The sequence below is a fragment of the Alexandromys fortis genome, unplaced genomic scaffold (genome assembly GCF_014885135.2).
Source record: "Alexandromys fortis isolate MF-2015 unplaced genomic scaffold, M_Fortis_MF-2015_v1.1 scaffold_115, whole genome shotgun sequence".
In the NCBI taxonomy this organism is placed as follows: Eukaryota; Metazoa; Chordata; class Mammalia; order Rodentia; family Cricetidae; genus Alexandromys; species Alexandromys fortis.
Window position 1 is genome coordinate 2800484 of NW_026067989.1, and position 17048 is coordinate 2817531.

The 17048-nt window shown below is 42.4% G+C and overlaps 1 protein-coding gene across 1 annotated transcript in view; it reads left to right on the forward strand.

The window, feature by feature from the left end:
• Slc24a3 (solute carrier family 24 member 3) overlaps positions 1-2555 on the forward strand; it is a 453633-nt gene extending 451078 nt beyond the window's left edge. The window contains 1 exon segment of the mRNA XM_050159552.1: positions 649-2555. Coding sequence (XP_050015509.1) covers positions 649-795 — 147 coding nt within the window. The 3' untranslated portion in view covers positions 796-2555.
• The last annotated feature ends 14493 nt before the right edge of the window (positions 2556-17048 follow it).

Below are 17048 nucleotides of genomic sequence, written 5' to 3' on the forward strand. Positions count from 1 at the left end.
GTGAAGCCCATTCAGCTGAGAAGGTGCCTTTCGTATCTTTATTTCATTTCAGTGTTAGCTAACAGGCACATCAGGGAACTCAGTGACTGATACAGGAGATAAGAACTTGTGGGTATTGAAACCACTAAAAGGACAGTGAGAGGACAGTGGTAGACAGGGAGGATGAGCTAGGATGTGAAACTACAGCAACTGGGGAAACCAGGGTAGCATGACTGACATCAATCAAGCCAGTTGTTGGGAAGTAAGAGATTTCACTCTTAGTTTTCAGGGGGGGGAGATATTATTTTTTGGAAGCAGCAATTTGTGGACAACTTCTTCACCTCCATCTACAGCAATGGGAAGAGATTCACGGGTAGCAGACAATCATCTAGGCGAAAAGACCGCCTTAGGGATATAGAAGGTATCCTCAGGTATTAGCCAGGGCTTGGAGAAAGATAGAAGTCTATCTTGAGCACAGAGGACTATGGGGTTTTTTTTTTTTTTTTAGACCTGTCGTTTTTATTTAACAGGTTTTGGCTTCCTCTCTTTTTACTTTAATGTTCCCACTTTCCAAGAATGTTGCAGACTCAGGCCCATCCTCCACAGCCCACCCGCCCTGCCCCCCATGAGCCCCTCCAAGAACCCTCTGACCTGTTCTTTCTGTGGCAGGTGTTTGGTGTTCACCTGAACAAATGGCAGCTGGACAAGAAGCTAGGGTGTGGGTGCCTCTTCCTGTACGGCGTGTTCCTCTGCTTCTCCATCATGACGGAGTTCAACGTGTTCACCTTTGTGAACTTGCCCATGTGTGGGGACTAATGATTGGCCTGGCCACCTGCTGAGGCCCAGGTCCTCCTTTTCTGTGCAATATGAGACCCGGTCGCACCTGAGTCAGGCAGCCCCTCAAGGGCCGCGGCGTCCGTCTCTCCTGTGCTGTCCACAGGCCTCCACTCCTGTCCTGGTGGCCTAGGCTCTCCCTGCCGCCTCCTTTGCTCCCAGGTCCCTTGATCCTACCTCCCACCCAGCCCCTCTCACCTGCCCACCCCCATCCCGTCCCTCCTCTTCCACGTGAAGCCCCCACCACCCACATGAATTTTCAAGCTCCATTTTTGAACAGTAACTGAGATTCTAGAACAAAACTGGCTGCTAACTGGCCCAAGCCAGGCACAACTTACTTCAAACCCTCTCCTTTTTTAAGTTATTTCACAGAAGACACCCTAATTTATGACCAGAGACTTTGAAGGGTCTGCTGAGGGCAGGAAGTGTTGGGATTATTTCATTCGGGGGTGATTCCTAGGTTACCGAGTTTAGGGAATTGTTTTACTTGAGGGGGCTCTTCGTTTCTTTACTTTTCTTTCAGAAATGGAGGAGTCCCCTATGTCTTCTCTCCCTGGGCTCTGGCTTAATAGATGATCCACACGTTGTACTGAGCGTCTCCTGGCGGGAGGGTGAGCCCCAGGAATGGTGGGAACTGAACAATTAGTTGGAAAAACACTGAGCAAGACCACCAGGAATAAGTGCATGACATGCTGTTTTTCTGCCCAAGGACACCTCACTAAAGTCTTGAAGGCATCACCTGGGGGGAGGGGGGCGGGTTACGGTGTTAGAGAAAGAAACCTGTTTCACACACGTTCACTACGACCATCTCTTTCTCACTAGATCCTGTCTAGTCTTTTCAAGCAATAGTTCTAGCCTGCCTGAGGCCTTTGACAGGGAGGCTCTGGCTAACTGTCGAAGCCAGGCAGTCAACAGCAGAAACTTCCCCAGCGTGTGAGTCCTTGGAGACGTGCTTTTGTTGCTTGGCATTTGTGGTGACAGGGGATGACCCAAGAGGCTATATTACTGTTCTCTGGACAGAAGTTACAGACACTGGTTTCTTGGAAAAATTGGAGAGAAGCACATTTTGCACAGATGTCGTCAATGAAGTCCCAATTTGCCGCTTGGTATAGCGTACACTGGACCCTGACAGCTGGCTCTTGAGCAGACATCCTTCGTTACAGGATGCCACCACCAACCTGGCCAGTTTCACCCCTCCCCCTCTCAGAGGGATGGCCAGGGAGGGAGAAAGCAGAGAACTGATGATGCCTTGGAAACCACAGAAGGGGCTCGAGGGCACACGTTATTGTGAACATTTCGCCAACCACTGCTCAGCCGCCCTGCTAGATTTTCTATAACGCTGAATTATTATGCAGAATAACTCCCAAGTTGAGATACACCCATGCTTGTTACACTTGTATTTATTGAAACTGTGGATTCTTGCCCGCCCGTGCTGTCCCTCGTATTTACTTTAAGCACTGATCACTTCTCATCCATTTGGTATGGGTTTTCCCAGTCCCTTGTACACATCCTGGTTTGAATTGTAAAAAATAACCTGCTACAAATCGGTTGACTGTTTCTGTCTGCAGTACAAGCCGAGGGGCAGCATCAACCAAGGACCGGGAGAGGAAATGACCAATTTGGGCTCTCAGAGCTAAGACACACTTATTGATTTGGTTGCACATTTTGCACTGGTTTACGGCGAATGTTTTCTTGGACGGATGGTGTAAAATAAACTTCTCTGTTCTGTATCCTCCCTGAAATGCAGTGTATTGTTCTCTTGACTGGACTGGTATTGTTTTATAGCAGGGGGAATGACAGCAACCGCTATGGAGTCAGGTATGTGTCGCCTCTACTTCTGGCCAGACTCGCAGCAAGACTAACAAATAACAGGTACTAACTGCAAATTAATGGACCCTGTCTGAAGTTTGAAGGGATTTCAGATCTATGTCATGTCACAGAATTCTAGAATTCTGCCTGTGGTAGAGTGCATGTGACGTCATGTCAGGAATCCCTTCTTTCTGGCGGACACAACATTGGGGAGCTCGTGAGTCCTGATGTTGTTTAGCAGGAGCCAAGTTCTCCATCCTGACGTTGGAAGGTTTCAGTCATGAAAATTAAGAGCTTTCTGAGTTGGCCACGACATCTGGAACCCCAGCCCTCAGGAGACTGAGGCAGGCTGATCGGAATCAAGGGCTAGACAGAGAGACTCTGCCTCAAAAACAAAAACAAGCAATATGAACCTCCTGCAAAGTCAACTCCTCAAAAGAGACAATACCATATGGTTACAGTAAGCCATGCTCTGATCCAAAGGGCTCGCTAGGAGTAATTACCCAAACCTGCCACTGTTCCTGAAAGTCAACACAACTTATATAGGAACCGGAAGAAAAAAATGGGTACTGAGTCATAGCAACAACTTAACTGCTTAAAATATATGTTCCCAGGGTAGGAATGTAAAAGGTGCCTGGCTTTGTCTTTTGTATTTATATCTTAAGACGTCTAACTATCCTAGTTGTGCATCTCACAAATACACCTTAGGTGTGGGTTAAAGTATTATTATACCTGTTGGTGTTCCTTACTTAGTTCTCCTAATTGTCAACAAAAAAGACATGTGATCAGAAACTTGGCTTTCCTTTATCCCCTCTGCAGTGCTGAGGGTGGAACTCAGAGACTGTGCATGGTAGGCCCGCACACTCTGCTGCATCCCCAGCCTACAGAAGCTTGATTTAAAAACATATTTCCTGTGAAATCTTTAGAGATTACAGGTTGGTTCTCAAAGCCTCAAAGTGAAAATCCCAGGATGAACCCCTGTCATGGTGGCTCACTCTTGCAAGCCCAACAGTCAGGAGGCAACTGGGAAGACAGGGAGATCAAGGCTAGGTTGGATTAATTAGCAAGTTCCAGGCCAGCCTGAGCAATATAATGAGAACCTGTCTCAAAACAAAAGAAGAGAGGAAGAAAGAAAGACATAAATCCACACATCCATTCATCCATCCTGACGACTTTCCCGGTTTCAGACGTGAGGACTGCCAGTCGAGGAACTCTGAGATGGAATGAGGAGTTAGCATACTTCTGCCTGGATTCCAGCCATGCACAATTAATTCTTGGGTTGTTCATGGAGAGTGTCAATTCCAAGGAGCCAGCTTTCCCATGAAGCAAAACTGTTGATGCTAACCATTTCCACACTCCTGCTGCGATGGTACTTTAAAAAAGGTTGGGGTGGTAGGAAAGGATTGAAAAAAAAAAACCTTATTTTAATATCTTACAGTTCACATTGCCAGCAGAGACCCTTACCGCAGGGTTCTGGCATAATTGGTCCTCTCCCACATGACAGTCTCCCTGCCTCACAGCCTTTCCCAAGGAAAGATGCATGCTACACCCTGTGCATCCTCCTGAACGCATCCTACCTGGTCTTGCTAGGAGGTGCCTAAAGAAGGCTAGCCTTTCCTTCCCAGCCCGGCTTGGTTTGCACATGCTCGTCACCAACATGCATGCCTTCACTAGAACAGTAACCTCTGTGCACTATTGGTGCCTCTGAGGCCACACAGGAGACTGTTCTAGTCGTGCGGAAAATGTGGCATCTGCTCCTTTCATAAAGAAAGTGCTAGCTCCACCTCTGGGAGGATATGCGCTCTGCAGTGCATGCATGTTTGGTAGGAATTTCAAAAAGATGGCATGGGATGGGATGGGGAGATGGCTCAGTGGGCAAAGTGCTTGCTGCACAAGCATGAGCGCCTGAGTGTGAATCTCTAGAGTGCACGTCTAAGAGGAAAAGCCACATGTGTGCAGTGTGCGCCTGTACTTCCAGCACTAGGGGAATGGAGACAAGTTGGATGCTCAGAGCTTGCTGGCCAGGGAGTCTAACTAATCAACAAGCTCCAGGTTCAGAGAGAGACGCTTTCTGGAAGGATAAGGTGGAGAGCAATAAGGGAAGACTCTCGGTGCACATTGTGCATGCCCAGATGCAAGGAGCGATGCGATAGTGGGAGGGGGATAAAGGTTGCTGCCGACATTTATGATTCACAGTCATAATTTTTGCATACTATGGATCTCAAACTCTCATGTATCCCAAACAGTAACTTTGAACTGATTTTAAGCACTTAAGTTTCAAAGACAAATCTAAACATTTAAATAACGGTAGTTACTAAGGATATTGTAAAGTCTGGTCCGTTTTCGAGTTGTGGTATGAAATAGAAACAGTATCTAGCTCTAATTCCTGATCAAAAGTGGAGTGACCTTAAAGTTTACCAAACTGTTCAGGCAAATATCCAATTGTTATTTAAAAATGTGGAGGAGGAAAATTGATGAACAGGGTGCTTTTACCAAAATTTATTTTCACCTTTTCAAAATGGGATGGTTATCTGATTAATAGGATGTCCTGACACCTGTCGTGACCCATTTTAGTCAAGTATTCGGTAAGAGTTAGCACACTGTCATGTTTGATTTAAGATTCCTGATAACACAACACACATATGTATACAAACAGACACACATGAATAAACACACACTCAGGGTCTACCTAATATAAAAACAGTCCAATATATTTCCAAAAAATAACAGGAATGAAGAAAATTAAGCAAAGTTTTCTCTGATAAATAAAAATAAGTACTTATCACTGAAAAATATGGGCAATTCCCTGCTATTTAAAAGGTCAGGGGCTGAGCTGGAAAAAAATAAAAAAAAAAAGAGGCCAAGAGTGTGCACAAGATAAATTATGCTGTGGCCAGAAGAACTGGCTTTACACTGAGCTTTTCACTTGGCTTCTGAACACAGAGTAAAGGGCACGAAATGCAACCAACATTTTTCAAGTTCAGTGTTCTAATCGGTAATATGTGATCATGATGTCCTTAAAAACTACACTCGGTCGTGTCTTTCTCTTAAGCAGTTTTATTCAACCTCAATATAGCAAGCATTCTTACCATGTTCTAGACATTTTAAACATGGTATTTATAGTTAATTCTCATTTCACTTTATTTTTGGTTTGTGTTTCTGTAGCAGAGAGAATGGGGAAGATTTGAAATTACAATTTTGGCATACATGCCACTGAGTGTTTTTCTACTTAATCTATATAACCATGCGCATCTACAAATAACATTAAATTTATTTTTCTCAAGTTAAGCATGATGATACAAGCCTGTAGTTCTACAGCTTTGGAAGAAGAGGCAAGAGGACTAAGAGCTCAAGGTCATCCTCAACTATAAAGTGAGGTTGACACCAGCCTGGGAGACTCGAGACTTTTTTTTTTTTCATTATAACTTGACATGGGATTTCCCTCTTTATACTGTGATTACCATTAATGAATAAAGAACTGCTTTGAGCTATAGCAGAGCAGGGAGGGGCAGAGCAGAGCTAGAAAGGGAGGACAGGACTGAATGCTGGGAGAAAGACGGGCAGAATTAGGAGAAGCCATGTAGCCCTGCCAGATACAGATGCCAGAATTTTAACCAGTAAGCCACAGCCATGTGGCAATACACAGATTAATAGAAATGAGTTAAATTAATATGTAAGAGTCAGCCAATAAGACACTAGAGCTAGTGGGCCAAGCAGCAATTTAATTAATATAGTTTCTGTGTCATTATTTTGGTTCTGAGCGGCTGGGATGAACAAGCGGCCTGCTACTACAATACTCGACAGCTTATTCTGCTTATCTAAAACTGTTTGGATGATGCCGTGACATCTAGTTTATTAGGATAAACAGCCCAAGGGTTCTGGGAAACTGCACACAGATCTTGGAGTAAAACGAAACAAGGAATTTCCGAATCTCTGCAGGTGTTTTTGGCTACTTCAGGGCCAGGCCTATTGGTCCTACTGGAATTGCACTTGTATATAAAAATGCTTTTGCCTAAAATTAGTATTTTTGTGATGATATTTTATTTGTATTTTAAATAATAAAGCTTGCCTGAAGTTCAAAGAGTAAAACAGCCCCACTGATCAGCCTTACGGACCAGGCAGCGGTGGCACACGCCTTTAATCCCGGTAGCCACACTAGTTTGCCATAGAAACCGGGAAGTCGTGGTGCACACCTTTAATCCCAGAACTAGATATAAGACAGGAGGGGACAGCTCTCCAACACAGTCTCATTCAGAGATTCCTGGGGGCTATTTCAGACTGAGGTAGAGGTAAGAGTCAGTGGCTGGCTGTTTTGCTTTTCTGACTTCCAGCTTGAACCCCAATATTTGTCTCTGGGTTTTTAGGAATCGTGCTACATATTGTGTTCTTGTCTTAAAGAAAACAGAGCACCATTCAATGCCGTCTCCTCTCTCTCCCTCTCTCTTTTTAAGATATAATAGGCATTCCATCTCCCCGCCATAGAATTCTTCAAATGTGAGCAAGGAACTCTGTACTCCTCAGTCTGCACTGATCTCACCAGCAGTAGATGTGAACAAAATTGCCTCATACTTCATATTTAAAAGGTATTTTTTTTGTCCTAGATATAGGTTTCTAATATATCGATCACACCATCTAATCCCTGTTGCTACCACAGTTAGTCACTGCCTTGGCTAGGGTTTGCTATTGCTGTGAAGAGAAACCATGACCACGGCAACTCTTCTAAAGAAACGTTTAATTGAAGGTGAGTGGCTTACAGTTTCAGAGGTCCAGTCCATCATGAAACATGGAGGGGAGCATGGCAGCATGCAGACAGATGTGGTGTTGGTGATGCAAGTGCTACATCTTGCAGGCAGGATGTCGACTGTCACACTGAGTAAAGCTTGAAAAAAAGAGAACTCAAAGCCGCCCCTCCCCAACAGTGACACACCTCCTAATAGTGCCCCTCCCTTTGGGGTCCATTTTCTTTCAAACCACTACAGTCACTCTACAATTATTTAAATATTCTATGCAATTTCCATCTATAAGAAAGCTCAGCTTATCTGCATTTGTCCACCTTGTTGCTATATCAGTGGTTCCAAGCTTTTATCACACTACAGAATTACCTAGAGACTTTCTGTGGGCCTATGGATAAGCCTGTAGCAAGAATAATAAAAACCCAGAGACAGATACTGGGATTCAGGTTGAAGATCAGAAAAGCACAGCAGATAAGCCACTAAAGAGCTCTTACCTCTATGAAATCTGAAGTAGATTGGTGCGGCCAGGAGCAGACATGTCTCATGTCATAAAAAAAGAACCTATGTTATTAAAACATCTTAAATGTCATATTCTGTTGATCTCTGAAGTGTTTGAAGATGACCTATCTTTCTAAAATCTATCTGTTTGATCTTAAAAACATATCTAATGTGATTACAAGTTCCATTGTCATAGGTAGCTAATCACTAACCTACATTTCCTTATTATCCTAAACAGTCGATAATAATAACTTTTAAGAACTAGAAATTTGCGTTACATTGTTAAATGAGCTATATAGGTGCAATACTTTGAACAACAGTAAAAACGTATACTATATGTTCTAACAAATTAATATCAAATTTGTATCAATATACAAGATTTGTATACAATATATAAAATCTAATCCAATGCAAAACATTTAAAACTAGTAGTTGCTTTTTAAAAGTAGATTCAATAATCTACCTTTCTTTCTTATCATATCTACATTCTCCTTTTTTCTTTTCAGAATAGATTCAATGATCTACCTTTTTATTCTATCATATCTGTATCCCCTGATTTCTTTTCAAACTAGAATGCTGAATCTAATCTCCTTTGTTCAACTTTCCTCCTGACTGTAACCAATAGCAACAACTTGTAACCAACCCCTCTAAACAATGACAAATATTTATAACCCATTGAATGACCAGAAACCACCTGCACTACCTCTAGGGAATGTGGGTGTCATATTCTTAAGTTTACTTCCTGCTGTCTGGTAATGATAGCATCTTTTGGGGATCCTGAAAAGAAAATTTTGTGTTAATTGTCAAGTCCTAGGAGAGGTAGCTGTATCATTTGTTGTCCAGTCTCTGCATAATGGGAAAGTATAGGGATTGTATCAAGTCATGGCTACAGTAGTCTATGAGGCTGGATCATCTCAGCTAGTCACCTCACAATTGTTCTGAGCAGTTTGTAGTCCAAAACCAATCTTTAGGTGGTGTTTTTCAGCTTAGCGGTGTTTCTATAGTCCTGGAGGAAACATCATTGTGGGGCCCCATGATCCTTCTGGAGACTTCAAATGCCACTGTAAGGCGTGCTCATAGTTCACTGCAGAAAACTGATAAGAGACTCAAAAACAAAATTATTAACAAGAAGGTAGATGAAACCTTTTTCTAGAATTAGTTAGTACTCTATATGATCATTAATATCCTAACAAAAAATTATATACACAGACACACACTAACTCTTTGCCAGGGTTTACTTTCTGTCTATAATTTATCAATTTCATCATTATTAAAAGGTACTATAATTTCTGTTGGGTCTATGCCTGCAAATTAATGAAGTCTTAATTTTCCTTTTAGAATTAACTCAGACACTTTTTCTACATAAGTTTTTTGATTTTTTTACATGGTTTATATGGTAAAAAAAAAATCTATCCTAAGATAATATCCTCCCTCTGCATTAAAGTTCCTGTAGGGGAATGTTTGGAGGGTAATATGACCAGAATGTAATTAAGCTTCATTCCACAGGATCGACATGTGCTTTCTGCAATTTCTCCTCAACAAAGCCGTTTCTCTCTCAGATTCAGCTGATAATTTTCTGGGACTATTTAAGTCCTTGTCACCATCTAAGGTTTTGTTTAAATTAATCAGTTCATCAGGTTTTATCCCAATAGTGGGTCATAGACTGGAAATGTCTCCTAGCAATTTTGGGAAGTCTTTAAGAGTCTGCAATTGATCTCTTCTAATTTGTACCTTTTGGGTTCTAATTTTTTTGTAAACCTATTTTATAGCCTAACTAATTAATAGAAGCTCCTCTTTGTATTTTTTTTCAGAACAATGTGTAATCCCAACAAGGCCAAATTTTCTTTATTTATTCGATCATTCTTTCTAAAATATCTACATTTGAGTCAGATAGCAAAATATCATCCATGTGGTGGTAAACTATAGATTGAAGAAATTGCTTATGTATCATTTCCAATGGTTGACTTACAAAATTTTGGCACTATTTAACATTCGCTCTGGGAAAACCTCCCATTGATATCTCTTGACAGGTTGAAAATTATTTTAAATAGGCACTGTGAAGGCAAAATTTTATGGTTTTTTTTCTTGTAAAGGTATAGTGAAGAAACAATCTTTTAAATCAATAACTATAAGAGGCCATCCTTTAGGCAATAGAAAAGCAAAGGAATTTAGACTGTAGAGAGCCCATTGAAGGAATCACCTTCACCACCCTGCTAATGCTGGAACTAAAAGCTCGTGACTCCTGAGTGCTGAGAACACCTTTATGTGAGATCTATTTCTCTTTTTAGACAAATTCAATTTAGTGTAGCCCAGGGTGGCCTTGAATCCTGGGATTAAAAATGTATGCCACCACTGCCTGGCCTCTAGTGCCTTAACTCTGCACTCTGATCTTCAGACAAACTTTATTTCTTAAAACACAATTAAAGTATCACTATATAGGCCCAAGAGTTCTCTTTTCTCACAACTCCTGGCTACTAAATGCTGCTGCAATGGAACCCACTTTGAGAACTATTGCCCTAAAATAACATGGTCCCTGAAGGAACCTTTGTCCTACACCAGCCCCCACCACTATCATTAGTTTGAAGGAAAATATACACAGAGATGGATGTATTATGTTTTTCATCCTTTCAATATTCTCTTTTCTGCTTCCATGAGATCTATCAATGGCTGAAAGTAGACAACAGCACTTGTATCCAGTTCTTTATTAACTATGCTGTTTAATCCTCCTGCAGGCCCTATTTCTAACAACTAAAGAACAACTTTTAAATTAAAACTCAACTAAATCAAAGAAAATTGTTTAAGATAAAGATAAAGCTATCATTCTGGATAGAGACCATCAGGTTCAATCAAGGTGAAAAGGTGTCAGTCACAAATGACAAGAGAAAGAAATAGTGAATTCAGGAAGAGAATTTTCCTTCCCGGGAATCTATATTTGTATATTATGATTATGGATAGCTAGTTTGCCAATACGCATATGTTCTTTTCTGTTTGTTTTTTATTTCTGTTTTTGTGCATTTCTTGCAATGCGCAGGGACCACACACAGGGCCTTGAACATGCCAGGCAAGCATTCTAGCCCTGAGGTTCCTCCCAAGCTTTTGGCTTTTGATACAGAGTCTAGTTATGTGGCCCAAGATGGCCTCCAACGTGTAATTCTCCTGCCTCCATCCTCTAATTTCTGAGATTATAGGCAGTCACTTCCATGCCTGGCACTCAATGTGTCACTTTGATTTAAATTTATCTAGCAAAGAGGTTACATCTCAGGAAAAATTAATAAAAGGCTTGTTCGAGCATGGACTATTGAGTGTATTGGACACTAACACATACACTATTGTGTTCTTGCCTTTGACACAAGAGCAGAATGCATCCAACCACACATCTAAATAGCTTCTATGTTCGGATGGTGAATCCCAAGTGTTGAGTGATCAAAGTTCCCAAGAAAGAAATATAGACACACAGACACAGGGCTTGTGCCTGTAGACAGCACTCTCCTCAGACATGGGCTCTTGGCTAACCCACAAGGGCTCAAAGGATATACTGTGTTCCCACATAATGTGGTAAAAGTCACATTTTACAAGCCCACTGAAAATATCCCTCTGAGTCAGGAAGTGACTTTAAATGTTAGTTAGCAAGCATAATCCAGGGTGGGCTGGGAAAAGGGAAGAATGAGGCCTTCCACTTCAGAGGTAGAACACTATGTGTGGTCTACACCAGCCCACAGGAAAGTATGTACACACTCTGTCACCCCCAAAGCCTCGCTCTAAGACGCTCTCTCCTTCGAAGTGGCATCTCTAGGCTGGAATGTGTTCCTGTGGTCACATTGTCATCTGTGAGACCCATCTGAGTCAACGCCCTTCCTATTTCTAAGACCCTGTTTATACTTCTGACAGAATTTAACCAGCTAACTGAATGCTAACACTCTTCTCAGGAGGAAACCAAGGATTTGGAAGAAACAAGAACTTGAGATCTAGACCAGGAAATCTCTTCATTTCTAACATATGCAAATCAGAGACTTGGAGGCCCTGAAAGTCCCGGTGCCTTGGATATGCATGATACCCAAATTCACTTCATTACTCTCAAAGGAAGCTTAACACCATTCCAAAGTTGCAACACTGATTATTTTTTCTGGAATGGTCTCATGCCCTCTTGGTGTTTTAACATGGATCGACTGGCTACACAGAAAGTTTCACATTTTATGTATGCGATTACTGGGCCAAACTAACCTTGTAGACTGAGTGGTTAGATTCCCCTGCCCATCAACAGGAAGCTTGCCAACCAAGAAGCCTGCTTCTCCTGAGGATTACAGGTGGCTGGTTGTTCAAGTTTGCTTTCTCTTGCTGTGATTAAAAAGACTGACCAAAAGCAACCTAGGGAAGGAAAGGCTGTATCTGGCTTAACACCATCACTGAGGGAAACCAAGGCAGAAGAAAGTCAAGGCAAGAATCCTGAAGGCAAGACTGCTAGTCCACACAGCATTACCTCTGGTGAGGAAGCTCACTCATAGCAAAAATATAGTAGAAATCATGGAGGAATAATGCTTACTGGCTCACTCCCAGGCTCATGCTTAGCTAGCTAGCTTTCTGATAGAGCCCAGAACCACTTATGGAGGCATGGTGTATTTGAGCACCTACAGGCACTGTCCTAATTTTCTTCCTGTTGCTGTAATAAACAACGTAACCAAAGCAACTTGGGGAAGATGTGTTCCATCTTATGCTGTATAGTCCATCTTCTAGGGAACTCAAGACAAGGACCCAAGGACAAGAAGTGAAACAGAGACCATGGACAAATGATGCTTACAGGATTGCTTCTCTTGGTTTGCTCAGGGACCTTTCTTATACAAGCCAGGCCCATCTGTCCAGGGATGAGACCATCCACAGTAGATCTGACCCTCCGACATCAATCAGCAATCAAGAAAAGGCTCCACAGACATGTCCATAGAGTGGTCTGATAGAGGCAAATACTCAATTGGGGCCTTGCCTCTCATGTGACTCTAGGCTGTAGCAAGTTGACAGTTAAAAGTGACCAGGATAGGAGTCCAGGAAGTAATGAAGTGTTGCAGGATATTTGTACACTGTGCAAAGATGTGTTGCTGTGATTGGTGTAATAAAAAGTTGAACAGCCAATAGCTAAGCAGGGAGACATAGGCAGGATTCTAGGCAGAGAGAAAAGAGGAGGAAGAGAGAATTGAGGTGTGCAGCAGACACAGAGCGACCAGGGTATGCAGGAGGAGAGGTAACAAGCCACGTGGCAGAATGAAGATTAATTTAAATGGGTTAATTTAAGTTATAAGAACTAATTAGGATCCTTATGGAGTTTGATAGCCATTTGGGCAAGAAACTGCTCTTGCCTGGACTGTTGAAAAAAAAAACTAATTAGGAACAAGCCTAAGCTAAAAGGCCGAGCTTCCATAATTAATAAGAAGTCTCCAATTCATTATTTGGGAGCCGATGGGACAAAAAAAAAAGACTCATTACAATAAGTTCCCAAATATTGCAGGGTTTCTCTTGTTTCTCCCTTGTTGTACCTCAGTCTCTGTCCTGATGCCCTTATAACACAATGCCATTGGACTTCTCCCTTTTATTGGCTTAGAAGTAGTTAGAGATGATGTGATGGTTAGCATTGACTGTCATATTAACAGGATCGGGATTCACCTAGGTGTTATGTGACCCTGTTGCTGGGGAAGATGTGACAGATACCTACTCATCCCACATAGAGATGGGGTGACAATAGACCAAAGGATGGACACCAACAAAATCTAGCTTGATGAATCAATGAGTTTTATTGAGGTTAACTATAGGAATATGAATAAAGAGTTAACTTACAGAAGCAGAAATAACTCAAAGATATCTGTATTACCAAAGGCACAACCCAGCATAGATAACAACTCACAAAAGCTGGGAACATGAAGCTCACTGCACAACCTGCAGGCAGCTAAGCAGGTTGGAGAGGGTCCTTTGCTGGTGGTTCAGTTGGTCTGAGCCTCTTCCAGGCAGCTTGGCTTGTCTGCAAGTCTTCTTGGAATCTTGCCTTCTCCAAACTGCTTCTCTATTCTCTGCTTTTCCTGGGTGGTTAGGTTTGTCTGGGCATCTTCTTTGCAGCTTGTCTTGTTTGAGAGTGACTCTCAGCAGTCTTTACTGCTTCTATAAACTTGAAGAGGGAAGGGCCCAATGAATCTGGTCAGTGTTAGGGACTCCCTGGGGTGTTTTGGGTTGTATACACTATGTCTTAAAGCTCATCCCTTCAGAGTAGAGTATATCTATATTGGGGGAAACTATTACACAATACTAGGAAGCAAGTCTCCAAGTATACCTGTGATAGATAATTTAGGTTATGTTGCCCTCTTGACATAACTGCAAGGGATTATCTTGATTAAGGTAATTAAGGTAAGAAAATGCACCCTAATGGACAAAAGACTTCTCCATTCCTAGGCATGGGTTCATCCTGGACTCCATAAAAAGGAGGGAGCCAACTGAGAGAGAATAGAATTCATTGACGCAATGTGACCTGACGATTCAAACTTCTGCAACCTTAACTTCCTTTCTGTGACAGATTTGTCTTGAACTGCAAACTGATTCTTTATGTTGCTTTTGTTTGGTATTTTGTTGCCATGATAGAAGTAACTAACATGTGTGAATTTCTTTCTTTAACATGTTTGTGCGTATATGGTGTGTATGCATGAGTATATTTGTGTTTGGTGGGCTTCCATGTGTGTGCAGGTGGGTATACATATGGTACACGTAAATGTAGAGCCTGGGTTCTGATATTTGGAATCTTCTTTGATTTTTCCCTGTCATATTCATTAAGACAGGGTCTCTCAATTGAACCCAGAGGTCATCAATACAGCTGGTATAGGTAGTCAACTTGATCCAGGGATCATTGGTGGCTGCCTTCTAAAGTGCTGGGATTACAGACAGGGTCCTATGTCTACCAGGTATTTACATGGGTTCTGGAGATACAAACTTTTCTCCTCACTCATGCTGCCTTCCCTGGAAGCCCCTTTACTACCGAGCCATCTCCCCGGCTCACTGCTGGTGAGTTTTTCAAGGTTTCTTCTTGCCCATCTTGAGAACTCACTTCATGATACCTCAGAACAGAGATCACTAGGCTTGTGGCTTACCAAGACTCTAGGATACGTGTTAAATAAAAACGAAGATCGTTTATACTATAGCTTTCAACTCTAGATGAAGTAAGTCATGGTGACCTTAAGTCTCCTAATTTACAGCCCCAATTCAAAGGAGCCAGCAGACTGTCAACTCAAGGGATCTAGGATCATGTGGTCACCGCCTATTCTGATGTTCTATTTAGACAAGAGAAAGAGAGAGGCCATTTCCATACAAAAATTAAGAATGTGTGAAGACAGTGGGGTTTCCATGAGCGTTGATGTAAGAGAATCACAAGATACTCTGCTTTGCTTCCTCTCTGCCTGGAGTTCATCTTCCTTGTTGTCAGGCTTCCTAACATGTATGATTTAGACGTTTTCCATAAGGAAAAAGAGCTTGCATGGTCTTCTTACTCCCTGGTCATTCTCAGGAAGAAGTTTTAGCGTTCCAGGGACAAAATGCTCAGTTTTGTTTTGTTTTGTTTTGTTTTCCTCCTAGTGCTGGCAGCTGAAACAGGCTTCAGACAATCTAGGGAAGCACTTTGCAAACTCCCTAGGCCTAAATTCATTTTAAAGAAGACATGGGTGTGTGCTTGCTGCCTCACGAAAGCTACAAACAGATTTACCCTACCTAACATCGTGTATATGCCTACAGGGGAAGAACAGAATCTCCAAGGAGCCTGTCTTCTAGAGGGTGGATGAGAAGATAAACAGGAGGCAGAGACTGGCAAGCCTAAAGGAGTCCCCAGGGGCTACACCGTGACAAGTGGCTCTTAGTCAACCACCTGCTGAGGTTCCCTGCAGAACTGAAGGCTTTCAGAGGAAGCCAAGCACCTGTAATGAATCCCATGAGTCTCTCGCACAGAGGAGTTCAGAAATCCCTTATCTACTTGATTTCCCTAGAGTAGGGAAGTCAGGTCAGGGACAAGACTTTTTGAATAGTTATAAAATACAGAGCAAAAAAAAATAACGAATTGTTTTTAGTTAGAGGTTACATGTTTTGATGGTGGTGCTGTAGTAATAATGGTGGTGGTGATGGTGGTTACTGCTCTTTTTCTTTAGGGATAATAGGGGCTTTTTTTATATAGAACTTCATGGTAGTCTAGGCTGATTCTCCTGCCTCAGCCTCTGTACTAGCTGGTATTGTGTCAACGTGACATCAAAGTCATCAAGGAAGATGGAGCTTCAGTTGTGGAAATGTCTCCATGAGATCCAGCTGTCGGGCATGTTCTCAATTAGTGATTAATGGGGGAGGGCCAAGCCCATGGTGGGTGATGCCATCTCTGGGCTAGTGGTTCTGGGTTGTAGAAGAAATCAGGCTGAGCAAGCCAGTAAGCAGCACCCCTCTATGGCCTCTGCATCAGCTCCTGCCTCCAGGTTCCTGCCTTGTTTGAGTTCCTGTCCTCACTTCCTTCAGTGATGAACAGTGATGTGTAAGCCAAACACATCCTTTCCTCCCTGAGTTGCTTTTGGTCATGGTGTTTCATCATAGCAACAGAAACCCTAAAACATCCTCTAAAGTCTTGTGATTTGAGCAGTCCTACCACCCACAAGAAACCCAGTTCAGGCTTGTTTTCCAAGGTTTCTCTCCGTCTTAGGACCACCAAAATGACTGAACTGTTTTCTTTCTTTCATAACATCGAACGTTCACTAGCTTTGATACAGTGCAAAGATGAAATTGGGAGCCATACCAAGGCAAAAAGGGCTAGCATGACTATTTTTCATTATACTGGAGACGCTCGTGATTGACTGATAGATATCCACCTATCAATTATGCAATCCATGCTGTCTGGGCAAGGTCAGGCCTGGAGGAAAGCCACTCTCACTAAATTTGGGGTGTGTTCCTGTAAAGAAAATCAACTCATCAGCAGTAAAACCCATAGAGTATTTTCAAATTATGTTGTCAATGGATTTCTGATGGGCTCCCAGTACATTTCTAAGTGTCTATACGCTTACACTGGCCAGGCTTGACGGGGGGGTCAACAGCAATGAGAGAAAGGCAAATTCCAAGACCTACCCACAGTTGCCACGTGTTAATGGTTTGGATGAGACCGGCCCCATAGGCTCATGTATTTGATTGCTTGTTCTGCAGTTGGTG